The 27,901-nt window shown below is 30.8% G+C and overlaps 1 protein-coding gene across 2 annotated transcripts in view; it reads left to right on the forward strand.

Annotated features, from left to right (window-relative positions):
- Klhl1 (kelch like family member 1) overlaps positions 1–27,901 on the forward strand; it is a 358,829-nt gene that overhangs the window by 109,946 nt on the left and 220,982 nt on the right. For both annotated transcript variants that reach the window (XM_076872388.2, XM_076872389.2), the window contains one exon: positions 9,434–9,570. In XM_076872388.2, coding sequence (XP_076728503.2) covers positions 9,434–9,570 — 137 coding nt within the window. The remainder of the gene's footprint in view (positions 1–9,433; positions 9,571–27,901) is intronic.

Genomic DNA, 27,901 nt, shown 5'->3' on the forward strand with positions numbered 1-27,901 from the left:
GTTCCTGGAAACAAGAAAAGAAGGAACTAACTGGTTAAGGCCTAGTTACAGATCAGTTGGTAGATTCTGATATTACTCTGACTTGGGCTTTGCTTATGTAGGAATCCAGAATGTTGGATCCATTTCAGCCTGATGGTCTAATGTCTTCCCAACTAAATTTTTTAGACAACATTATGGTTATAATTTTATCAATATATTATAAATAATTGGCATCCTTAGAATTATAAGTTAAATAAATACTAACAAATATATGAAAAGTATTTGTGGGAAAACTACAAATAGCAAGTCCTGTTTTGAATAATTGTAGATATATTATACTGCCTTGTTTATACATTTGCACAATGAAAATTGTAACTAATGTAAAACTAGCTATTGGCTTAAAGCAAATAATTATCACGAGTAGAGAACAAACAAATGGATTTTAAAAGTTTCCCATATTTTGATTAATATAGCCAAGTGTTATCATAGGGCAAATTATATATGGTATTAAAATCACTAGCACTGGAAAATGTGTGTTTGAAATATAATAATATAAATAATGTAAAAATACATAATTTGTCTTAAGGTCCACTGCTCTTTCAGAAAGACATCACAAATTAATATAATCAGTCAACAAATATTCATTCATAAATATTACACATATTTGATAATATTAATTATCACATCATTCAAAACTTTGAAATAAATTTCTATTTAACAAATTATCCTATTATAGGACTCCCCATTATGAAACACTTTGTTCATGTGCTGATTATGTTGTATATGAATTTATAACTTTATTTAGGTCACAACTTTCAATTCATTTATAAAATATCATGTGTATGTTGTTATATTAATATGTCACTAGTATTGTTTTTAAATAGGTAAGGTCTGAAATAATAATAACTGGCCTTGGTTAGGCAACACAGTAATATATTTTTTTGCAAGGAAAGCAATCAAAATTTTGAATTCATTCATGATCTTGGTCTCCATAGAAATCCTAAGATAAATATAGATTTCTCACATATAGCCAAGGATAATTGATTATTGACAAGTGAACCAAACATTTGCATGTAAATGTCTGAATAGCAAATATAGTGGATTTTTAAATAGATGGACTACCTGTAATCAGGAATGTCAGAGGATGAAAATTAGAAATATCAAATCAATATTAACATTTACACACTGAAATTTCCAATAGTTTGAAAATTAAGGAGTTTGCAGATCCTTGTGTGATATGATATACAGGTAAATACTGAAATAAGTATAATTCAATGTGAAATTTTTATTCACCTTTAGCCATTATTAAGAGTAACTGTATTGAGCAGACATAAATGTACAAATCTTTAGATAGCTAACATATTCTGAGTTGGGAATCATATTATTTATAATGTTTATGGAAACTGTGGAAGAATATACAGGTTTATTCTGGAGAATGGGACCCATGCAGCAGGATAAAGGATAGGTTATCTTATTTTTTAAAAAAGGAAAAATATATATTAAAAGAACCTTTTTTTGTGAGTGTAAGCTGGGGGAGATACCAGGTACTTGACCAGTGAGCAACATTCCCAGCCCTATTTTGTATTTTATTAAAGAGACAGGATCTCACTGAATTGCTTAGCACTTCACTTTTGCTGACGCTGGCTTTGAACACATGATACTCCTTCCCCAGCCTCCTGAACAGCTGGGATTACAGGCGTGCGCCTCTGTATCTGGCCAGTTGAACTCTTTTAAACAATCATACAATAAATTTATGATCAAATTAAAACTTAAATGGAGAAGAAAATTATTATATTTGATGGTGATAAGAAGAATGCTCTTTTATAAACAAAACACTGAGCCTTTTATATGTATTGTATTCTATTTTCACATATTTGATAATCCATATAATTTCAAGAATATAGTTATTATTTAATATGCTTTTGTTCATAAGAAAACCTTAATGTATTATTAGGATTATTTTGTACTTTATAAGAAAGAAAATGTAACAGATTAAATAATCTGCTGGTTATGGTGGTGCACACCTATAATACCAGTGGCTCAGAAGGCTGAGGCAGGAGCATCATGAGTTCAAAACCAGCCTTAGCAACTTAGTGATGACCTAAGCAATTCAGTGAGAACCTATTTCTAAATAAAGTACAAAAAAGGGCTGGGGATGTGGCTTAGTGGTTAAGCGCCCCTGGGTTCAATCCCGGGTAAAAAATCATAATCATAATCATAATCATAATAAATAAATTAATGAATTAAATAACTTGGACACTCTTTCACAGAAAGAATCAAAAATTGAATCAAATCTACATAACTTCAAACACAGATCTTTAATTTTTCTGCTACACTATCAAAATAAGTTTCAAAACAGATACTTTTCCATGAAAATAAGGACTTCTCTGGTATCTGAGTTTAAGGAAAAAAGAAAAGAAAGAACCAGAGTAAAAGAAAAGCAAGAATTTTTCTTAGAGATGCCTTAGGCTTCCTTATAAAGTATTAGTGTTAATGGTACTTAGTAATTTATTTTCTAAAGGCTAAAATGGTAGAATATTAATACTGTTGTGAGAGGTAAAATTCATTTCTTATCAAAGAGTAAGAAAACCATTATTGTTCAAAACTATTAGAAACATTTAGAAAAAAAATTAATTGTATTTTAGGCATGTACTGTTTCCTTTACCAAGGAATAATTATTTGATCGTGTTATATGAAAGTATATTTATTTTTTCAATTAAGCACTTTTGACCTAGAATCTTCAGTGATATATTTACCCAGTGGAGAAATGAAAATATGTCATTTGGTTCTGTTTAAAAAATCTCATAAATAAAAGATACTTGAGAAAGCCTGAAGGACAATTTTTAATCAAGAATATATGAAAAATCAGAACACACAATATAGTTAATACCTTAGTTGAAAAAAATTCTCTTGTAAAATAACTGCTCTATAGTATAATAAACAGTATAACACAATGTGCTGAAAATGTGTTATTTTATTGGTTACAAAGTCAGTAACCTGCCCAATATGAATGGAGAATGAAAGTGACAAGTTCATGTTTTGGTTCAAGCACAATATATCCTAGAACTCAACAATATAAGGAAAATTAGTGATTTAATCCTAAAAGACAAATAGTCTTGTGTATGAAGTTTCTTTAGTATTTTGTTTACATATTTATTTATAAAGTTAAATTATTTTAACCTTTTTAGTGAGACAGTGAAACAAAATTATACAATTATTAGGGCACTATGCAATGTTTTAATACATGTATAGATTATGTATTATTTAAGTGAAGTTAAACATAAGGGTCTCCTCAATCATTTATCATTTATTTATGATGAAAGCATTCAAAATTGTCTCCTTTAGCTTTATTGAGATATACAGTACATATTTTTTAAGCATAAACACCCTATGGTCCAATAGCATATTAGAACTTTTTATTCCTAACTGTAACTTAGTACCCATTGGTCAAACTCTTTTCACTCTACCCTTCCCATTTTAATGTTCTTTATGATACCGTAATATAATGGAAATAGTGTGGCTAAAAAATAGTAACTGAGATGGTTTATTTTATAGCACTTAAACTATATTAAATGCAATAAAAAGAAATTACTTTCATAAGTAACTGAGATATTAATGCCCTGGAGCAGGATAATAGTATTGCTTTTCTGTGCTGATGGAATTTTTTTTGATAGAAAGGAAATAAGTAATTTCTTCCATTTTATTAAATATATTATCCTTCTAAATCTCTCACTCAATTGTGTAATTTGTAATAACTTTGTACTTCAGGAAAATAAACTGATTATTGTTTCTGTCATATTTGCATCTCTGTGACCAATAGATATGAAAATAGCTTAAAGGGAACTGCAGAGGAAATCAGCTCAGTACACAACAACCAGGAAGCAGAGACAGAGCTCGATTCATCAGGGACAAAACATAAACTCCAAAGTCATCTCCCCAGTGAACTACTTCTCCTGGTCATGCCCTACCTGCCTACAGTTACTGCCCAGTTTGTCCACATCAGTGGATTAACCCACTGAAGAGGTTACAATACTCATAATTTCTTTGCCTCTGAACTGTCTTATGCATGAGCTTTTGGGAGACACCTCACATCTAAACTGTAACAATTAAAGAAGCTGAAATTGTTTAAAATGTTATTTTCCCCTGTCATTTGGAAAACTATTTAATGTCATCTTATGCATACTGTTGACTTTGGGCAAAGTATGAAGCATCTTTCTTTGTACTGATCAAGACAAACATTTTTCTAACATGTATTAGCATTGGTCTCTTCCCTGTTTGCATAGGGATTATAAAACATGATGCTTTTCCTCATGGAGTTTCCAATATACTTAAGTAGTTAAGAAAAACCTATCAAATAATTGTGGAAATTACTCTAGTTGTCAATAACTGGAAATTGAAATATATGGCTCTGATGTCAAATGTGAGATATAGTCAAATAAGAAAATAACAGCATGATTATGTGTTTTGAAAGATTTTTAGAACAATTGCTTTTGAGTTCAGCCTAGTGAAAAAGAACTGGTGTGTTATTTTAAATAGAGTACTGTGGAAAAATAGATAATTTGTATTTATGAAATTTATAAGGATAACTGTTTAGTGAAAGTAAAATAGTCAATGTTGGAAATAGTGGGAACTTAAGCCATAAAGTGAGACAGAGATTATTAAGATAAACCCTGAAAATCAATAGGGAAGTTTGGATTGAAATACTAAGTATAATTAGAAGCTAATATAGATTCTTTAGGAGGGGAGTAACATAAATAAGTCAATAATAATATGATAATTACTATCATAACATTATAATATGTCATATAATAATTATAATATTATCATATTATGGTAACATGATAAAAATGATAATGCTTATTAATATGCCCAGTGTTGATTACAAACCAGGCTGTTTAAAGTACTTTACATGTGTCTTAAAGGAAAACCCCAATTTTCCCCATATTTTCTTATAGTACAGAAAACTGTATCATGGAAAAATTAAGAGTTTCACCCATTATCATATACAGTCTAAAACAGTGAAGATAGAATCTCAAATCAGGTAATCCAAGATAGAAAAGTAATGCTTTTGGCAATCACAGTAGATAGACTATCATAATTTAGAAAGATATCTTTGAAATATGGTGCAACTTTAACAAATGCATGAAAAGTAAGCCCAGCAGAAACAAGTCAATGATCTGTGAAGCTGTTGTAGTTAATCCAGGCATGAAATGAGGGCTCTAGGAATGTAAAGAGATGAACTGAGAAATATTTTGAAAAATGGTATCATAAGTCAGGTTCCCTATTAATACACCCTGAGTCTGGAAGTCAGGTGTGCATGATTTATTTATAGAGTGCCCTTAGAAGAAAGTGAAGGAGGAGAGGGCAGAGGAAGGAACAAATTTAGGAAGGAGCCTTACTTCATCTTCATCTCCCAGGCTCTGAAGCATGACTTGCTGCTGTTTGTCATACCCTGAAGCCAGGGGGCAGCCCTTCATACTTTGGTTCTAGCAGTCATTGCCTTTCAAACCACACAGAGGTTGAAAGCTGGGAAAGATGAAGTGAGAGGAGCAGAATCATGTTAACTTCCAAGGACTGGGACAGCTCTTGTTAAACCAAATGCAGTTTTTTTGAAAAGAGGTGCCTTGTTGCTCTTAGGTACTAACATTATTGCCCCTGGAGATGTGGCTCTGCCTCCTAAGGAGAGCAACAGCAAACCCTACAAAAAGAAAAAGGGGTTTTGTGTCACATTTGATATAGGCAATAAAGTAGAAGAAAACATAATGCTAATTTCCTAATTTCTGTTCTGGATGTTGTATATGTTGGCAGTGTGCCAATTAAAAACAGGAAAATGTAAACAAAAGAAATGAAGATTTGAGTTTAGTTTAGACAGGTTAAATGCCTAATGAGCAATTTCTACAGGTATCTGAGATACAAAGTTAGATTTAAAACTACGATAGCACCAATTATTATGATGCTTAAGGATGATTCAGTGACATTGAATGTTAAGGCAAAGTACAGAGGCCTGAAAAGTACCTATGATAATGAAAGGGTCAAGTAGTAAAAGCAGAGAGAAGTCATTGAATCAGAGGTAAGCTGAGATAAGAAGTCTGTACTGCTTTAGCCAAAAACTGATTTAAAGATTGGGAAGTCAACAACGTCAAACATCACAAAAATTGAGATGGAACTTAGCAATGTTTAATACATTTGTAAGGAAATAAATTTGCAGTGACTTCAATAAGAGATTTTCCAAAGTATTTGCATTAATACACTCAATTATGCAGTTTTTACTTCTGCTTCTCTTGCACGGATGGAAGCCAAATATGTACATATAAATTAATTATTAATTTAAAATTATTTAATTATTTAAAATTAAATATTAATTTCTGTTGTGCATTAAATCCTTCTTCTAGAATCTAATTCAAAGCTTATGTGTCACTAAATCTAAATGAAGCCTACATTTTTCTGCATTTCTATTACTGAGTTAGTAATATTTTATAAGTCAAAAAAGATGGGGAATATTTATGTAGTGATTTAAAATTAAATTACATAGGTCACACAATATTTTGCTCTATAGATGTCTCATTCCCACAGATGTGGATTTTATGTGTTATGATTGAACTGGTTAACTTTATGTTCACATACTTCTTACACCTGGAAAGATACTTATCCCATTTTATCATACAACGTGTGTGTCATATAAGATTAAATTTAGTGTTTTAAACAAAGCTGATCATTTGACAGTGATTTATCTATCTGGTATGTAATATATATTTGAAGATATCTGTGGTTGAATCATTCTGTCAAACTTTGAGAATGTAAAGAATTGGCATGTTAGTAAGCAATGCATAGGGAACTGATAATTTAAGTATTTCTAGTGTGTTGCCATTCTAGGCACTAATATTAACATACATAAAATCATAAGTCCCACAAGGAGCTTCTTAAATGCATAAATTTTATACTTAAGGAATTTTGTTTACTTAAAAGAAGAAATGTACTTTTTTACTTAAATTAAATTTTACCAGGCCCCTTCACTTATATTATACAAAAGATAAGCATTTAAAACACATAAAATAAGTAATTAGAAAATTTTTCCTACTAAAATATCATGAAATATTACAGATATTGACATTTCTTCTTTTACATCCTTTACAGTGTTCTCAGGGGAAAAAGGAAAAGCAAAGAAATGCATTTAGTTTATTGTTGCTTTGCTTTCAGAGGAAGGCATCTCATTTAGTTCATTTGACACATCTGAATTAGTTTTGAATTTAAATTTAAATTCTGGAACAACAGGAGTCAGAGGCTCATCTTGCACTTTTCCTGCTCTATGGTCTGCTCTTCTTCCAGGAAATCCTTAAACTACATACACACAGAAAAATAAATAGGAATTTCTATACTTTTATATTAAGAGCAAAGAATATATATATATATATATATATATATATATATATATATATATATATATATATATATATATCTCATATCCTCCAATTGCAGTCCAGCATCATATTCTTTTTTTCTCTTTTCTTCTATTATCAGTCAGTGACTGATCTTTTGCTGATAATTCTCAAAATTTTCTGAATTTCCTCTACCCTACTCTGAAAAAAGGAAGTTTTTGAGTTGCTAACTCTAAAAACTGTGAAGAACACAACTCTTAACCATGTGCTTTTTTTCTCCTGTTTTTTATTTTTCCTTTTATAAGTGAAGATGTATTTTCAAGAGTTTTACAATCTGTACAAAATTTGTTTTTCCATTTTGGATGGAAAAAGTACATGGGAACTCTTTATTTCAACTAAAGCAACAATAAATCACCAGAAAATCCAAATAATTATATTTTTCTTTAAACAATAAAAAAACTGTGAATATGCCAACAACAACCAAAACAATCAAAAAATTTCGTATATAAAAAACATAGAAACTAAAATTATGATCTATTTTTAGCTTCTAATATTTAGAGGGAGGATGGAACAATGCCTATTATACAATTAAAATTGGCAGTACATGAATAAAACTTGTTAAGAGAAAAACCAATTGACGAAAATTGACCTAGAAATGACCTGGTTGTTAAAATGATCAGAAAAGTGCATTAAAGTAACTACAAAAAAATGATTTAAATATTTACAGGAAAATGGCTATAATAAATAAACCAAAGAGAAATAATAAATGAGATTTTAGAAAATTTAAGTCACTAGAAAACACAGAGCATGAAAGGCATTCTCTTTGTTGAGACAGAAATACAATTTGAGTCCTAGAAAGAGTCAGAATGTAAATTGTGCTAAATCTTGAGGATTTTTTTGCAGAGCAGTTTTAAATTTGATAAAAGACAATCTACCCACTGCTCTAGGAAGCTCAGAAAATCATAAGCAGAGTAAATACTAAATAACCCCTACTTTATGCATATTCTCATGAAACTAGTAAGATCCTAAAACAAAGAGAAAAAAAATAAATATTTAGAAATGGGGGACATATTACATCACAAAAAATAAATGATAAGAACAAAAATTTTAACTTTTATTAAAACCAAACTAGTATCAACACTAGGATTTTTTTTTTTACTATAGCTTGTAGTGCTGGGCTAGATTTCATTTCCCTAAAAATTTCTTTTAGTGGTATTTGCAATATTTTATGAAAGTTACTAGAATAAAAATACAGTTACTAATATTAGAATGAAGATATTATGCACAAAGCCACTCAAACTGAAAAGTATATAGGAGTTAACCAACACTATATAGTTCAACACTGGGAAAGATTTTATATTTGACAGTAAAGTAGACAAGATATAGATGTTATGCTTTTGGATTGTTTGGTTTGTATTTTAAAAATACCAATGTATCTCAGATGAAATTGGAAATATCAGTGATTTTTAAAATCAGAGTTCCATACTGATTATTGGGAAGAGCTTTAAAAACTTACTTTAGATACTTTGAAACTTCACTTATGAAAGAGTCACATTCCATTAATATTTAAATAAAAAGAAAACTAAATGTGAAAGATTGCCTTATTAATTATAAAGACATAGAATCATAGTATTAAAAAAGTTTATTGCATTGGCACAACAGGTTGATTGCCAAAAATATAATAGAAATCTCAGAAACAGTAAATATATATTCAGGACTTGAATTTGTAATGGAGGTAGCACCTTAATATAATGGCGAAAATAGAGTGGTAAAAAGTTAATCAGTATGTACAGAGAAATAAAACTTGATTTTTATCCAAAAAGAATTAATGGCCTAAATATGAAAGGAAAGACATATTTAGAACAATGGAAGAAAATATAGGAGAATGCTTTATGACCAAAAGGTAGGGCAAGATTTCCCAAATCAGTTTTTAAAAGAACAACCCTGAGGCAATAAAAAAATACATGAATTGATTTATTGATTGATGATTGATTATGTGCTCTGAAATGCATTCTGATTGACACAGTGTTTTCATGCTTTATGATCATGGCTTAAATTAGATCCTGTGACTCTTTCAGGCTCGTTCTGAGTTCAGTCTCTGACTATTTTGCTGCCATGTTTACAAGTGATGTTTGTGAAGCCAAGCAAGAGGAGATCAAAATGGAAGGCATAGACCCCAATGCCCTCTGGGATCTTGTCCAATTTGCATATACAGGTAAGGGAAAACACTTGAAGCATCATATTGATGTTTTATACATTTTAGCTCATTTCCATTGAGTAAAGCTTTGAAAACATAAGAGAAAAGCTTTGCCTATATACTTTATTTTTCAGTTGAAGATTTTCTAATGGGGTAAATTCAGACTAACTTTACATTTGTTACTGAAATCAGAAATGTATATATGTATAGATATATGTTCCACAAAGGATTTAAACAGGCTGATATAAATAAACAAAAGAGTTGATGGAATGAACTTTTTATTTGTTCTAATTAGTAATACATCACAGTAGAATGTGCTTTGACACATCATACATAAATGGAGTATAACTTCTCCTTCTTCTGATTGTATATGATGTAGAATCACACCAGTCATGTAATCATATATGCACACAGAGTAATAATGTCTGATTCATTCTGTTATCCTTCTTCCCTTTATCCTCCTTCCCTGCCTTCACTCCCCTCTATCTAACCCAAAGTACCTCTACTCTTCCCTAGCCCTGTCCAGCTTATTGTGAATTGCCATCTGGATACTAGAGAAAACATTCAACCTTTAGTTTTTTGGGGATTGGCTTATGTCACTTATGATTATAGTCTCCAGCTCCATCCATTTACAATTTACTGGTAAATACATCATTTCATTCTTATTTAAGGCTGAGTAATATTCATATATGTATATATAATATATCACATTTTCTTTATCCATTCATCTGTTTAAGGTCACTTAGGCTTGTTCCACAGTGTAGCTATTGTGAGTTGATCTGCTACAGTCATGTAGCTGTGCCACTGTAGTATGCTGTTTTTAAGTCCTTTGGGTATATGACTAGGAGCAGGATTGCTGGGTCAAATGGTGGTTCCATTCCATGTTTTCTGAGGAATCTACATATTGCTTTCCATAATGTTTGCACCAATTTGCAGTCCCACCAACAATGTATTTTTTTCTACATCTTCCCCAACATTTTTTGTTGCTTGTATTCTTGATAATTGCCATGGATTGAACTTTTGAGAGGAGCAGGGAGCATAATTAATTGTTAGATAATAAGAATCTATGTCCATACTTGCTTAGAGTATTAGGGTGGGAAAGAGATTCTAAATGTTTTTCCCTTTGGAAATGATGGCTTCAAAGAGCATTTATACTTGTAGTATGTTATATTAATGTAAAAACTCTCACAGAACATTTAATAAAGACAAAACAAACTTAGTTGAAAGAGACAATAAAGATACTTAGATTTGAGAACATGAGTTTTTCAAATTTTATTCCCCTGATTGACTACATCAATGTATTTTATTGGTTGCAACCTAATTATATTCCATGCATTGAAATAATTTTGCCAATTTAGTAAACATTTGTTGGATGACATTTAATGTAGAAGTATTAGCTGTATCTCAGGAGAACAACCTAATACATAAGTCATATCTTTGGTCTCCAGAAGCTCACAGTCCAAGTAAAGAGATAATTTAATTAGGGGAAAATATGATATAATGCTAAATGTTGAGGAAGTTAGAAGGCATGAAACATGCTGTCTGGAACATTATCAAGACTTGGATTAGTTAAAAAAAATCATAATAACTCTTCAAGTTTAATAAGAGATGGGGAGACATATCAAATATCATGAGAGAAGCAATGACAGTGTAAATTGATGATTTGTTTGGTTTTAGAATTGTCATGTGTTCATTCTGCCCGAATTCTTGATCATCCTGTGAGATTAGAAAAGAAAGGCAGGATACAGTCTGATTATCAATGCAGCAGGGCCCTTGATGGCATTGTGAAGATAAGATAAAGGAGCCAAATGTCTATGAAACTATCAGGAACCTGTCCTCATTGAGAATTTGGCTTATAATGGAGAGTACTTTGCTAACATTAATATAATTCTCAGTAAATGAAGACTCTTGGAACAGAGAAGATGCATAATTCTTTGAGTTCAGAATATCAAAGCACAAATGCCATGAAAGACTTAGTTGTAATAATTTTGAAATAATATTTTGACAAAGTAAACAGTTGAAGAAGGCAAAGTTAAACTGCTAAGCAAGACATATTTCAAAGCTGTTGCAATAAGCAAGAGAAATAACAAATCAATCTCTGACTTACTCTGGTGAAACAAAGGGAGAAAGGATTTTTAAGTTCTAGATACAAAGTAAGAACTCTGATAATTTATGTTTGCTTTAATTGATTATACAAAAGGAAAAGTAAACTTTCACATTTCTTTGTGATGGGGTTAATTTAAAAACTAGCAGCAATATCTTCCTAAACTCCTTCTGCCATACAGAAACTGAAGAATTGATCTCCCCTGAGGTTTACATTATAAAGTGTGTGTGTGTGTGTGTGTGTGTGTGTGTGTGTGTGTCACTTTTAGTTCCTTGAGAAAAACATCATTGGGCTATAAAACAGACAAAAGGCTTTTTAACACATATCTCAAATGAGTAGAGAAAAATTTATAATTCTAATTTTTCTAAAGTAAATGCTCTAAGAAAGGTCAAGGCCAAAAGTCAGGAAAAACTCTGTATAAAGTTTAGGATAACTGAGGGGACTGTTAATTCCTTCTCAATTTAATTTCAATTTTCTTACAACTTTGAAGAGTAGTATAAAAGAGTATTTGCTTCTGAACTAAGCTGGTAGCAAATTTTATCACATTAAATTTTCTTAGACCTGCAAGACTCATGAAGTTAACCTTTTATGGATCCTTCCAGCAAGTTAGGCACAGATCTAACACCCAGTCTCCATGCCCTGGCAGTCTTACAATTCTTGTGTGCAAAACTAGGTCAAAAAACACTCAGCATCCAGCTACACAGGGTTGGAAGGTGTTTCAAAGCTTCCTGCTTAATGTAATGACCCAGATTTGGCTCAGCTTTGCAGAGGGCAAACAGGATATAAAGCTGCCTCTCAGCTGCCACTGCCACTTTGACCTTTGCTCCTGTACACATCTGTCTCTAGTGGTTAATGAATTTCTAATTGTGAGTTTGCAGAAATGTGATAGATAAGCAAATAATTTATGTGGTAATTGTAGCTGTGAAAATGTATACCTTTTTTACATGTAATATAAAAATCATAACAATAGAAGAGATGAAGTGAGCAATTAGAAGAATAGAGGGTATCTGCATCTGTGACTAGTTAGCAAACTAGCTAACTGATCTGGAAGACTTTGCTTTGAAGAGGCAAAAAATAAGTGTATCTCAGAAAGGGAGAGGAAAAAAGTAAATGAGCCAGAAAGTGAGTAAAGGATCAGCTATTTGAGAAATTTTCTTAATGTTTAAAGTTATTGAGATTTTGGAGGAACTAAGAACGATCAACTTGGTCTAGAATGGATAATAGCTATAGAAGTAATGTGTCCAAAGAAGATGGCTCAGAGTGCTTTAAAATGATTTAAACAGATGTTTTTTTCCCATAGAATCTAGCAAATATAATATTTGAAAGGACAATTTGAAGCTAAGCTATTTCATTCACTTAGAAATTAAAGAAAAATGAATGAAGTAGCTTGAAATGAATTTTTGAATGATACAAGTTTCAGTGATTACAGAATTTAATAGTCTTTTATTTGGAGAAAGAAAGAGTAATCTTTAGAAGACATTTTTATAATAAAAATTTGTGTATACTAAGACATGGGGAACACACAATTTTTTTTTTTAACTCTTTGATTTTTCCTTGTTCAGAAAATGGCATGAAAAAAAAAAGGAGTCAAGAAATTGGAAGGTTTTAGTAAGAAATAAAGAAAACATTTAGTACTTCAATTTTGGGGGAGTTGTACAATACCAAGGAGTGATTGTAGTGGTGTAGTAACCCCAAAATATAACAACATTTTAAAGAAAAATGGACAATAATTAAAATGTGAATATTTAGCAATACTTTAAATAAAAAATACTAAGTTCTTTGTTTTAGAGAAAATAAAAAAGTAAAATATTTTTGGATATATACAAAGTGATAAGTCAATAATAAGAAAATGGTGAGTACTTATTGAGATATGAGAATTGCTTCTTTGTCTAATAATGGCACCATTCAATTTTTCATGCATTATTGTAATTCAAAAATGGAAAAGAAGCAAATACTATATGTCCACTGTAGAAATAAGTTTGTATACAATTATGAGAGTCATAGCACTTTTCTAGTTATTACTTAGCTGTACAAGTTATTTCAGATTTTTTCTTTTAAATGTTTTCCATTTGCTTTGATTTGCCAGTTTCCAAAATCTGCTTGCGATCTTATCCATTTGTAGAGAGCAAAGGCTCATATAAGCAACAATGTGTATTATTAGTAGGATTCTTCTACAGTCAATGTCTTTAATTTTAAGTTCAGAACTTATTTGTAATCCAGAGAATATGCAATTATAACACGGTATATCAGTTTTTCTAAATTAAAAACTAATCCTATTAAAACTTTGAGTTCATATTGCAGGAGGGTCATACTATATACTAGAAGAATGTATAATAAAGTTGAAGTGAATAGAATGCAAATTAAAATGACATAAATCTTTAAGCTTAATTTAACACATCACTGAATTATTCAAGCTGGGTATAGTGAAAAAGCTGTATTTTTCCTCAAAAGTGGTAAAATCAATATATTTGGATCTCAGTCTCAGTAGTGCATTGTCCAAGGTAGTAAAAATAAAATTTTGAGCATTTTACAATACATAATAGAGCTGTCTTCTGTAGTTGTCATCATTAAAAAGGAGACTCAGAATATTATTTACCTATAGTGTAGTGCCTTTCATTTGGTTTAATGAAGTCAAAGCTGTTCTGAGGTTATTCTATTGGAGATCCTTAAAAGCATAGAGTCAGAGAAGAAAAGAATAATTAGGCCTCACAGTTTTGCATCTTTCTACTTTCATCACCTATGAAGTTGGAGATGTATAGATGTATTCTATTTTGAACATCAGACATTTTACAGGTAAATACTTATCTGTACTAGATATATGCGAAGCTAGAACCACCAAAAGTATTTTTAGAGTAACATATTGTATACTGTTAATTTGCATTGATAAAATCATGTTGAGGCAAATCAGAATTTTTTATCTGTTTTTAATTAATAGTAGGACACGTATTTGTTTTTCAGAACTCTATAAAATTCTTCATACACCCCAGTGAGTAAGGTAAAGGAAACTGACAGAGACAATGAGCATATTACAATGAATGGCAGAACAAAAATTAAGTGGTATTTTCTCTACCATATTGCTTTCCTTTCATAGAGTATTGGATACACAGGAGTTTATTGAATGTCATATGTTTATCTTGCTCTCAAAATAGTTTTAGGTAGCTTGAGTTGGCTGCTGTATTGCTACACCGAGGCTCATCCTAGGTTTGGTTTATCATTCCTCCCAATCTAATGTTTGTTTTGTTCAGACAGCAATGGTGCTCTATAATTTGAACACATTAATGTGTGTAATGGTCTTTGTCCTGAGAACAAGTTCTACTATATCACTACAATGTGGTATTCACTATATTGGGTTCTAGAAAGCAATATGCTGAATTACATTCATATATAAATTTTAATGAACTTTCAAATTTAACACTTAAAATAACTCTTGTTTTCTTTTGATATAAACATTCTTTTTGATGTACAAAGCCTAGATTTCTTCTCTAGAAAATGAACCAGAAGAGGGCTACTCTTCTGATTTTAAATGTATATGCATACACCCTTATTTGAATTGCAAGCCAAGCCAAAAATCTATGATCATGTTGTATAAAGAGAAGGAGAAGTATATTTGAAAAGATGCACTTTTCCACTATGTAGAAAGTTGCTGATAGAAATTTCTTCCTGGTTTATAGTTTATTTAATTTCTCCTATCCTGACATTCTTGGAAATATTCTGTGCTCATTGATGGGTAAGGAATTAAGAGTTCTAACAAATGTGGGAGATGGAAATGCAAGGTTACTATCAAAGTGTCAGGTCCTGTAGAGAACTGATAAGGATACTGTTTAAATAAAGGAAGCTGTCCATCTAGTTGTGATATTAAAAAGAGGACTAGAAAATTAAACTGCCAAATAGCAAACCTTTAATCACACTGAAGAGTTAACTTATTTGTGAAAAAAAGACTTGTATGCCACTGAAGTTAATTAAAGTCTTAGTACAATGCAAAGGAATTTTAAGATAGCTTCTGCTAACTGCTAGCCATTTGAATGAAATAAATAGTCACACATAGGCACTGAGATGTTTTATGTTCTTATTTAATATTAGAAAATATATATCAATATATTCAGCCTGGTACCATCTAAACTCCCTTCAGAGTTTTTTTATTGTAATTAAAAGTAAATTCTTGTTTCATTTTTATTACTAGTTTAATTCAAGTGGCATGAATTATGCAAATACATTAGCAGAATATTAGTTTTAAACTTGGAGTTTTTACAAGGTAGACAATTTTGTTCTCAATATAATAAATTGAGCCTTCAAAGACTGGTTTTATGTATAATTATTATCCACGATTTTAAAACATTTAAGTAATTTTCACAGGATATTGAAATAACCTGTATATTTATTAAGAAAGAATAGAAAAATAAAAATGAGTTGTATATTTCCATCATTTTCCTGCCTTTCCATTATTTTAGCAAATAACCTTGTTTGGTTTTGTTGTTTGTATATGTGCACACATGTAAAATTGAATGTTGATAAAACTAGTGTGAGTAAAATTATTATATCAAAATAAATAATAAAGTATATTTATTTTGTGGATATTATCTACATTTTTGTTGTTATTGAGCATTTTTTAGTGTGGGATTTAACAGGACTGTAAAAAAGCTATGTGTATCTTGTTATTTGCAAGCAACTGAATGAAGATTATGTATTTACCACAAAATAACTCATTCATATTTGATTTTTGAACTTCTAAGGAAAAATCTCTTAACATTTATTTCATAACCAATCTTGCTTTCTTAAAAAAGTTTTGATTTTACTTTATTGATGATCTCAGTCTTATAACTGCTTAAATGTTCCATGGCTTTGCATGCTAGAAGGTAAAATTGGAAGCAGATGCCATGCTGTCATCTGTTCATTTTGCATGCTGTGTATTCTTCTGTATTAATCACATGCTTCACTATGTGTTCTCAGAATTATTTCACATTCATTCTAATTCCAAAGTGTCTATATACTTAATCATGTTGTACTTCAGATACAGTATAGTATGTAGAATTTAACATCATTTATCTTGCTTTGCTTTGGCCTTCAACCATATTGTTATATAAACACAACTCGCTTTGAGAGCTCCATATGCATTCAGATTGTTAGAGATTTACTCTTTCTGACATGTACCTATTTCTTTCTTCACATTAGGTATTTTGAATATCCTTTGGGCACCTATATTTTACTGTTAGGAGTCTTCATCCAATTATCTCTCAGCTTTAACATATGATGATAGCTGAAAGCTAAGAAGGTAACATATGAAGCAGCATATTTTGGGAACCAAAATACAGTAAAAAGGAAATTTATTTGATAAACTAACAACCAAAGTATCTGTCAACACAGAAGCCCCAGAAAAGAGACAGAGTGGGTAGAGTGGCCATATTGACAAGTAAGATAGTAGAGATCTAATGATCCCAACACATTGTCAGAAAATAAATGCCCAAACCTGCCAGATTTTTCTTTCTATGACACAAATACCCAAGTTAGTGCATAAAATATTTAAGCATATCAAGATGGAAGTGCTTCACAGATAACTTTAATTCAACTTTGTTCCTTGGGATCATGGCCTATTTACTGTTACTAAAGTTTGCCAGTAGAAATTGTATTCTCTTAAACTTATCCCTTTCTGTCTCACTTTTCTTTTCCCCATTAAAGTAAAGTATCAAAGACTAATAATGTTTTAACATCCATTTGAATAAGTCTCCAAATTATAATTTTGGTATTATTTTCATTCTTTTTATTGATTTTTTTAAAAAATAATGACAGTGGAATGCATTGCAATTTTTATTACACATATACAGCACAATTTTTCATATCTCTGTATATAAAGTATGTTGACATCAATTAGTGTCTTCATGCATGTATTTTGGATAATGATGTCTATCACATTCCACCATCCTTGCTAATTCCAAGCCCTCTCCCATTCCCTCCCACTCCTCTGCCATACCTAGAATTCATCTATTCTTCCCATGCTCCCCCTCCCTATCCCACTATGAGTTAGATTCCTGACATCAGAGAAAATATTCAGCATTTGTTTTTTTGGGATTGGCTAACTTCACTTAGCATTATCTTCTCCAACCCCATCCATTTACCTGCAAATGCCATGATTTTATTCTCTTTTATTGCTGAGTAAAATTCCATTGTAATATGCCACATTTTTAATCCATTCATCCACTGAATGGCATCTAGGTTGGTTCCACAGTTTAGTTATTGTAAATTGTGCTGCTATAAACATTGATGTGGCTGTGTCCCTGTAGCTGTTTTTAAGTTTTGGGAGTATAGACTGAGGAGAGTGATAGCTGGGTCAAATGGTGGTTCCATTCCCAGATTTCCAAGAAATCTCCATACTGCTTTCCAAATTGGCCGCACCAATTTGCAGTCCCACCAGCAATGTATGAGTGTACCTTTTCCCCCATATCTTTGCCACTACTTATTGTTTTTTGTCTTCATAATAGCTGCCATTCTGACTGGAGTGAAATGATATCTTAGAGTAGTTTTAATTTTTATTTCTCTGATTGCTGGAGATTATGAGCTTTTTTTCCCCATATCTTTGTTGATTGGTTAAATATCCTCTTCTGAGAATTGTCTGTTCAGGTACTTGGCCAATTTGTTGATCAGGTTATTTGCTTTTTTGGTGCTTAGCTTTTTGTGTTCTTTATATACCCTAGAGATTAGTGCTCTATCTGATGTTTGAGGGGTAAAAATTTGCTTCCAGGATGTAGGCTCTCTGTTCACCTTATAGATTGTTTCTTTTGCAGAGAAGAAACTTTTTAGTTGGATTCCATCCCATTTATTGATTTTTGGTTTTAATTCTTGTGCTATAGGAGTCTTATTAAGGAAGTTGGGGCCTAATCCCACATGATGAAGATTAGGGCCTACTTCTGTTAGACACAGAGTCTCTGGTTCAATTCCTTGGTCTTTGATTCACTTTGAGTTGAGTTTTGTGCATGGTGAGAGATAGGGGTTTAATTTTATTTTGTTGCAAATAGATTTTCAGTTTTCCCAGCACCATTTGTTGAAGATGCTATTTTTTATTCAATGCATATTTTTGGCACCTTTGTCTAATATAAGATAATTGTAATTTTGTTGGTTAGCCTCTATGTCCTCTATTCTGTACCATTGGTTTACTAGTTTGTTTTGGTGCCAATACCATGCTGTTTTTATTACTTTTACTCTGTAGTATAGTTCAATGTCTGGCATAGATCACTATGCCATCTGCTTCACTCTTCCTGCTTAGGATTGCTTTAGTTTTTCTGGTCTCTTATTTTTCCAGATGAAAATCATAATTGCTTTTTCTATTTTTATAAGGAATGCCATTGGAATTTTGACTGGAATTGCATTAAATTTGTACAGAGCTTTTGGCAGTATGGTCATTTTGATAATATTAATTACCACAAACAAATAAAGATACCACATCATTAGAATCATTGGCAGCCACAGCAGAAAAATGACAGAGAAAGAGTTCAGGATATACATGGTTAAAATGTTCTATGAACTCAAGGAAGATATAAGAGAGCAACTACAAGAAGCAAAAGATCACCTCAACAGGGAAATAGAGGTTCTAAAAAACCCCAAATAAACAGAAATCCTTGAAATTAAAGAAACAATAAACCAAATTAAAAGCTTAAATGAAAGCATCACCAACAGAGTAGACCACTTGGAAGACAGGACATCAGACAATAAAGATAAAATATATAATTTTGAAAAGAACATAGTTCACACAGTGATAATGGTAAGAAACCACAGCAGAACATTCAAGAAATATGGGATAGCATAAAAAGACCAAATTTAAGAGTTATTGTGATAGAGGAAGTCATAGAGGTCGAAACCAAAGGAATGAACAATCTATTCAATAAAATAATATCTTCATTCTTAAGTATCTAACATAGCAGAATTTTAGAATATCTCTGAAAGTCAAATCAAAAGGACCTAGAAATTATATTACAAAATAAAAGTAAATAGCTTGCTCATCACAAACACATGGTTTATCCTATTAGAGTTTGAGAGGAATGTTTCCTTTTAGGATTTAAATAATCAAAATATTCAAAGATATTTTGAATATTTCTAGGACATCACGTGATGTACTTCACACATTCTCACTATTATGCCAAAAGTGGATGCAATAATGAGTCAAAAAAATATTGCTTCTATTGAATGATTCCAATTCAAATCATCCTGTCCATATACAAAAGGCAATAATAATTCCATGAATCAAACAAAGGAATATTTAAATCTGAGAATCAAACACAGTTAGGTACAAAGTAAGATTACTTTAAAGTAAATTACATTTTTATGCTGACCTTAAGGAGTGTATATTCTGCACAAAATTGGTTAATGTAATGGCCAAATAAACATATCTATGCAAGGTCTGGTGGACAAATTGACACCTTACAATACTTAAATTAGAGGCCTTAGAATTCCTATAACCATGAGCTAATTCCTTTTACTTACAAACAAAACTTCTTTGAGTGTTGCATGACAAGCCATTTTACATTAAACTCTGTAGAAAGTACTAAGAGTAGAAAAATATTTATGCATTTGACTAAGTCTACAGTTATAATATATAACATACTAAAGATGAGGGCATAATTTATTGCTAAAAGTCAAGGAAGTTTAACACCAGTGAATGGATGTGGGTCAAGGGGATATTTGAATGAAATCAATAGTTTTGTTCAAAAACCAATTTTCTATTTTCTTCAAAGGATAGATAAATAAGGAATACACATATAACACAATTTTAAGTAAATTAGAACTTCTGAATTTGTTTCTGACCTTATTCCCAGTGGATTTTCAAAGGGACAGGGTTTGCAGGTAAAAATGTAAAATGGTAGCTTTTCCTGTCAGAGCTACTTTTTTATTGATCCTTGTATAAGTTTCCTTGGCCTTTGGAACAGTGGGCCCTTACACTTTGAGATATATTTAGTACTGAAAAAAAATATTAAATCGCCCTTTCCGGTGTCTGGAAAACATCTAAGACATTATTTTGGTCAATGATGTCAGAACCACTCTCCGACAAAGGTTTGGGGAATGCAGGAAACCAGCAAACACTGAGTCGGGAGTTGAGTCAACCATGAAGATGCAGCAATCTCAACTTTATTGGGTCAGGGACAAGGTTATATAGTGATAGGAGGGGTAAGAAGAGAGTAGTGAGAACCAATAAGAAGCATTTACATCACTATCACTAAGGGGCCTAGGCAGATTTCAGGTTAAACCATTAGGTGGGACTAAAGTCAAAACCCGCTTGTGCCAATCCGGCCAGGTCACGTAAATGGAAATACTCTGGAAGAACCCATGAGGCCACCTCAGCCAACACCCAATAATGGCAGCAGTCCCAAGGGAGGTAAAAGGTTCCAACAAATGAGATATATAATTTATAGAATTTTATATATAGACCTTGAATTTTGTATCTTAAATCTAGTTTGCTGTAAGTTTTAGAAGGCAACCAGGATTTTCTTGTTGAGGAGAGGGAGAAAAGACCAGAGTTCCAATAATGTAGCAAATGCTGACAATAAGGAATAATTTATATTTGTAAAAGTCTCAGTAAAAATTGATTGCAATAAAAATCTATGTTTTTGGCGACTGTTAAAAATATATATAAGCCTAAGAAAGATTATCAAGTGATGTAAACCTCTGAACTTTCCTTACTCTTTTGAAACACTTTTTCTGAAAATCCAATGAATTTGTTGATACTATATAAATATATTACTGAATAAGTAAATAAATGATGTAGGATAGAAAAATTTCCCTTGCAAAATAATTTCAAATCATTCTCTGTTTATTTTACCCTCAGAAGACATATACAACTTCTTACTCCTTAGGCATGAGCTGTGCATAGATTTTCTTTCAGACAGCACAGAAGGTAAAGGCTGGAAAGAGCAGTATTAGTGGAGACGCATCACAGACACTACATTGCCTAGTGATCAAAATAAATATCAACAGCAAAAAATAATGTTGGTAGTGTTTTCTTGATAGGATGTAATGAGAGCAAAAATTCATAATCCCAGTCTAATTATAATCAGAAAACTCTCAATGGAAAAACATTCTACAAAATAATGAGCCAATACACTTCAGTCATTAAGTCTGATATAACTGTCACAGTCAAGAGATGTCAAAGAAGACATGAATAAAGGATTTGAGGTATCCTGATTGGTAACTTACCACAGGAAAAAAAAAAAAGACATTAATTTGAAAAAAAAATGTGAGGAAATGTGAGTAAAGTAAGGACTTAACTAATAATGTAACAGTGTTTGTTTATTGATAAAATATATGTTCCATGTTAATGTAAGATATTAATTATAAGGGAGACTGGGTTTATGTTAGGTGAAAAAAATCTGTGTAATTACTTTGAAATTTTCTTTGAAATCTACAAGTATTCTAAATTAAAGATATACTTTTAAAATCCTTCTGTGTTTCTTAAAATACCAATTTTAAAGGTTTAGTTTCATGAAAATCAATGAGATAACTTTTTTCTTGCTATTGATAGTAAGGGAAGGAGGAAGACAGATAGATAGCATTTAATTTATTTTGTGAATTTTATAGGCAATTTTTGCAGTTGTTTGGTAAAATACACATTTTAAATATAATACCTTTGGTAATATACATCTTTCAATATAACTGATTTTTAACCATATATATGTATGTATTTAATTTATAATATTATAAATTGTTACTAGAGGGTCACTTACATAATAAATACTAGAACAGTGAAAGTCATATACTTATATAAATATCCACTCTTTCCTTCTCATTCTGTTTTACACAGTTTCATTTCAATACAGTATACATTTAAATGCATTGTCTTGTAGAAAATCAAGAGTTTAAGTCTATATCCATTTGGAATATTTAATAGCTTTACCATTTACTTAGGATAAGTGAAGATGACTGTAGCATTCCTTGGTGATAACTATCTGTAAACCATTCCCTCTTTAATCCATTCTGTTGAATCAGAGGATAATGACTAATTCTAACCAATCAAAACCAGACATTTGCATTTTCATCCTTGCCTCTCTACTTAGTTAGGTACTGTCACACTGTCACATTACACAATCTTTCCAGGGCAGCATGGACAAAAAAAACTTCTGGGGAAATTTTAGTAAATATTTCTTTCATTGATAAAAGAGAAATAGATATTAAGGAATAGTTCCTTTTCTGATACATGTTTTCCTGTCTGAATCATAAACCTGAAACTCTGGTGATCATGAGGGAAATTAAGAAATTACTTGAAAAGCTATTTCCTGATAAGTACTAACATTTTCAATTAATTAACTCTAAAGACAATTATTTTTTGAAAATAATTTCTAAAAGTTTTCTGTTACTAAAGTCAGAGCCTTCTTAAGTTTCATCTAAATATTAAGTATTTTCAAGCTGATTTTCTGTGGTACCTGAGTGAAAACAGGTAGATTCACTCTCTTAATCTATTTGTGAATTTTATGCCTTAAAAGTTAACTTTGAATGGAAGCATAGAATTACTCTTTTTTTTTCCACTTTTTAGTTAACTTTTAAGTCAATTACTTGGCAGACTTGTGCCTTTTTACCATCAAAATCAGTCAGAGAAATGACCAGGTTTTAGATGTAAAGAAATATATCATGCATGAAGTAGCTCAATTTGTGAGCATTCAAGCTCTAAACTCAATGATTATCCCATTTGTGCTTTGTGCTTTCACAGAGGTATCTTTCATTGGCTATCTTCTAAGTTTAAAAAAATACAACATTTTTAACCCTTCAAGACAGACAATGGTTATAAGCCCCAAATTAACCACCAAAATCACCAATAAGTAATTTAAAACTTAAATATAAAAATTATTGTATATATGAGTATAGACAATAATGTTCAAAAAGCTAGAAAAAATAACTTGAATGTTTTATAAGTCATTTATAATGAAATGATAAATATTTGGTGAGCTAGATATGTTTAACATAATTATTATACAAGATATACATATATATATATATGTATATAAATGTCATCAGTACTCCATATATGTGTACACTTTTTATGTGTTTATCTTAAAAATTAATCTTGACAATAAAAGTTAAACTGCAAAATGTGGTATGTAAAAATTTATAAAAAGTTCTTTTTTATGAAAAAATATGGGAAAGTTCTTTACTAAAATTCTATGTAAATTATTGTGAAGTTCAGTGTTAGTATAGTATTTGAATTTGGGCTGAGTAATTGCTTGATTTTGAAAACAAATATACTAAATATTCTACAGCTTATAATATTAAAACATCATTCATTAATATTTTTGCAAGTATTGATCTATGAAGGTAAAGACACACATAGAAACATGCATATACTCAAATACACGTCATTTTGTATGTTAGGCTTACATTTGTACAACTATTTAAGCAATATATTTACCTTGTGTTTAAAATGGTATAGCATATGTAATTTTCCATGATTATAATTTATAGATATTACAAAATTAAGAAAAAATATAATGCATAACTCATAATTTCTCTAAATTTTAACATATTAGTATGTGTTTGAATTTAGACTCTCAGAAAACATTTATAGCTAAATATAAATTTAAATCATTCTATTAAATATATTTGTAAAATATATTTGAATATTCTTTTTAAAAATTTTATTGTTGAATAATATGCAATAAGCGTCATATAATATAAGGTGTATAGTTTAGTAAGTTTGACATATATATGCTCATGAAATCATCAACATAATCTAAGTAGTGAATATATTATCACCCCCCAAATTTTCTTATATCTTTTTACATCTATCTTGTTGGTTTTTTTATTCTTACCTCATACATAGGCACTAATGAACTAACTAATTTCTGTCACAATAGATTTCTTTGGATTTTCAAGGATTTTAATTAGGTTAAATTATAGTCTCTGTACTCTTTATGAAGAGACTTTCTTTTGCTGGACATAATTATTTAGCACTCTGCATGATGAGCTATGATGTTGCATCCCTCAAAGTTTCTTTTTGTTTCATGAAAGAAAAATGATATACTGTGAAGTTTACCATGGAATAAATAGACACCAATTGCTTATCTAATAACCTGTCAATAAAAATTTGGATTATTTCTAGCCATTGGTCATTATAAAAATCTATAGATAAAGAGTGTATATCTATACACTCTCTTCAGTTTTCATAAGCAAATAGATAGGAGCAGAATGGCTGAGTCAGATGAAGTGAAAGTCATTTCCAAAGTAGTTGTGCAATTTTACATTCCCAGTAGAGTTTCTCATAGAGGCTTAGTGTCTCTCATTGTGTTTTTAGTATGTATTCCCTAAAACAATAGTGATAGTCAGCAGCTTCCATTTATACACCCACTTTTGTGACAACATTGTTTAAATCATTTGCCCCATATTAAGTTTTCTCTAATCAAGTTTGAAAGTCCTTTGTATTTTCTGGCTCTAATGGTTTATCAGATACAAGATTTGTAAACATTTCTCCAGTCTGGTTCACCTTTTGTTTCTGTAGTAGTGTCTCTTGCAGTGATTTTTGTGAAGTCAAATTTGTCAATTTATCCTTTTGTGGGCTGTTTTTGATAGTTAACCTAAAAAAAAATGTTTAACCTAAAGATGTTCTCCTATTATTTAATTAAAGATCTATAGTCCAAAGTTTAACATTTAGATTCATCTTGAATATATTTCACATGTTGTGAAGGTATAGACTGCAGTACATGTTTCTTCTGTGTATGGATACTTTTTCAGAGTATCCATTTTTCAAGTGAATTGCCTTGTGTCTTTTCATATGTGACTTGCCCATTTATTACTGAAAATTATCCTCTTGCTTTGACCTATATGTTTAGACATATTGTCCTAAACATATGTTTAGACCAATACCAATCAAGTTTAAGTACTGTAGTTTTGTATTAAGTTTTAAAATCAAATAGTGTTGCTAGTGTCATTTTGTTATTTTTCAAAATTGTTTTGGCTATTCTAGGTTCATTATATTTCCATATGATTTATGGAATTGGTTTTATAATGTCCACAAAATATATCATGAGATATTATTGTATTAAGTCTGTATTTATAAATATAGATTTTATAATTCTATATTTGAATATGATTGTAATAAATCTATATTTAATTTTAGTGAATTAAATATTAATTATACTGATCTTCTAGTCTTCTACCACAACTCTTCTGATTAGAATGATATGTTGGGAGGTTACCAAGTTCAGTAGTTCCCTAGAATAACTATCAAGAATCTGCATACTAATGGCTATGATTAATTATGGAAGAAAACACATAGTCAGATAAGGGCAAAGGCCCATGGAATGCATTCTAGAGGAAACCAGACACATATTTCCAAGGGCCCCATTCTAGTTGAGTCCTACAGGATACACTGCATCCCCCCTTTAATGAGTTGTGACAAAGTGCCAACCAGGGAAGCCAATCAGAGACATAGTATGCAGAGTTTTATTAGTTGTGCATCATATCGACTGCTACTGTCTAGACATAACATTATTTCAGACTCTCAGAAGGAAACAGGTATTCAGCATAAATCACACTGTATGTACGAACAGTTTAGGCACAGTGAGCTTGTCATATCAATTAGTGGTGTGAATCCTCTTGAAATGTAAGATCTCAGATCCCAGTTAATCACATCTTATAGGCAGCTATTTTCAAGTACAGCAGTCCAGGCCCGCTGTGCTAGTTGTTCTGATCAAAATCTACTGAGACAAATTGTAAATAAAACTAAGGAAAGTCACCTCCTGATCTTCTAAAATCATAGTTATATGTAATCTATAAAAGCTGTACCTTTTGTGTTTATCCCTTTAACCTGATTTCTTGCTGCCTTATTGAACAATTTAGAAAAAAATCCTTCTGAAGGTCTTAAATCATGAAAATATATTGAAGATACACATATATAAAATTAAAAATTACTAGACTTAGGATCAATTACCTGTAAATAGCAGATTTCAATGTGTCCACTATTTTAACTTATGTTTATAAATATTTCATAAATAAACTAAGATTGATATAAAAATAGGTTTTTACAACTTATAGAATACTGTTTTTGGTGATCTCTATGTATTTTATAAAACTTTAAATATATATCAATAATTAGCACTGATGTAATTAGTCTTAATTCAAATTGGTATAAGTCTCTCAACTTTAGATAATGATTTTATTTGACAACATTATTGCATGATAATGTTATTTATTCTGTGATAAACTCCTCAGAGTATTTTGTTGCTATAAGCAAACATCTCCCTCTGAATTGAACTACAGTTCTCAGTTTTCTGCTACTTGATAATATCTGAATGCAAATTCATTGAAATCTTGGAGTTTTAAATAACAAGGTTAATTTTCTTACCGATAGAACATCCCTCATATAAAATAAATGAAGTTATTTAATTGAAAATTAATATATAATGAACAGTATCTTTGTTTTACATTACATGTAGTCCCTTTCAATTATTACCTTAATTTCATCTTTCTTTATTTTCTTCTTCATCAGTCCTTTCTACACTTAGAAGCCTGCTTTAGATTCCTTTGCTGTCTTACTCTTTCAATGAAACTCATAAATAAAATAAAATCCTTTTTATCTATTAAACATGTTAGGTTATGGGTGAAATGTCATTGTATGGAAGGAAAACTATTTCTCATTCAGCAGATTACTTATCAATTATAAAGAAAGATGTTTCTTTAAAATTAAGAAATATGGCAGATACATACTCCTTTAGGAAAGGTGTTAAGCTTAGTGCCACCAACAATGGGACACTCTGACATCATGAGTCTCCTGAAGGGACATTAAAAAAAGTATATGATTAGTGATATTCCTGTCAAAAATATTTCACCTAATTTCATCATGGAGATGGGGCTGGGGTTGTGACTAAGCAGTAGAGCGCTGGCCTAGCACATGTGAGGCCCTGGGTTCAATCCTCAGCACCACATAAAAATAAATAAACAAAATATAGGTATTTAAAATTTTTTAAAAAAATTCCATCATGGAGAAATTATTTGATAAGAACGAACTGAGGAATTCTACAAACAACTTTCTGCATTCTTCACCAAAATAAATACCACGCATGACAAAAAGACTGGGAAACTTTCTAAACTAAAAAAGGTGAAGGAACTTAAATATAAGGTATAGTCCTTGACTAGATCATGAATTTAAAAAATTAAAGATATACAGAATATTAATTGAACATTTTGTGAAAATGTTGTTGCAGCAAATAATTTTACATCAGTTTCATATGAGATAATTACATTGCCACTAAACTGGAGAATATCCTTGTTTTCGGTAAT

Source organism: Callospermophilus lateralis, chromosome 12, assembly GCF_048772815.1.
Source record: "Callospermophilus lateralis isolate mCalLat2 chromosome 12, mCalLat2.hap1, whole genome shotgun sequence".
Lineage (NCBI taxonomy): Eukaryota > Metazoa > Chordata > Mammalia > Rodentia > Sciuridae > Callospermophilus > Callospermophilus lateralis.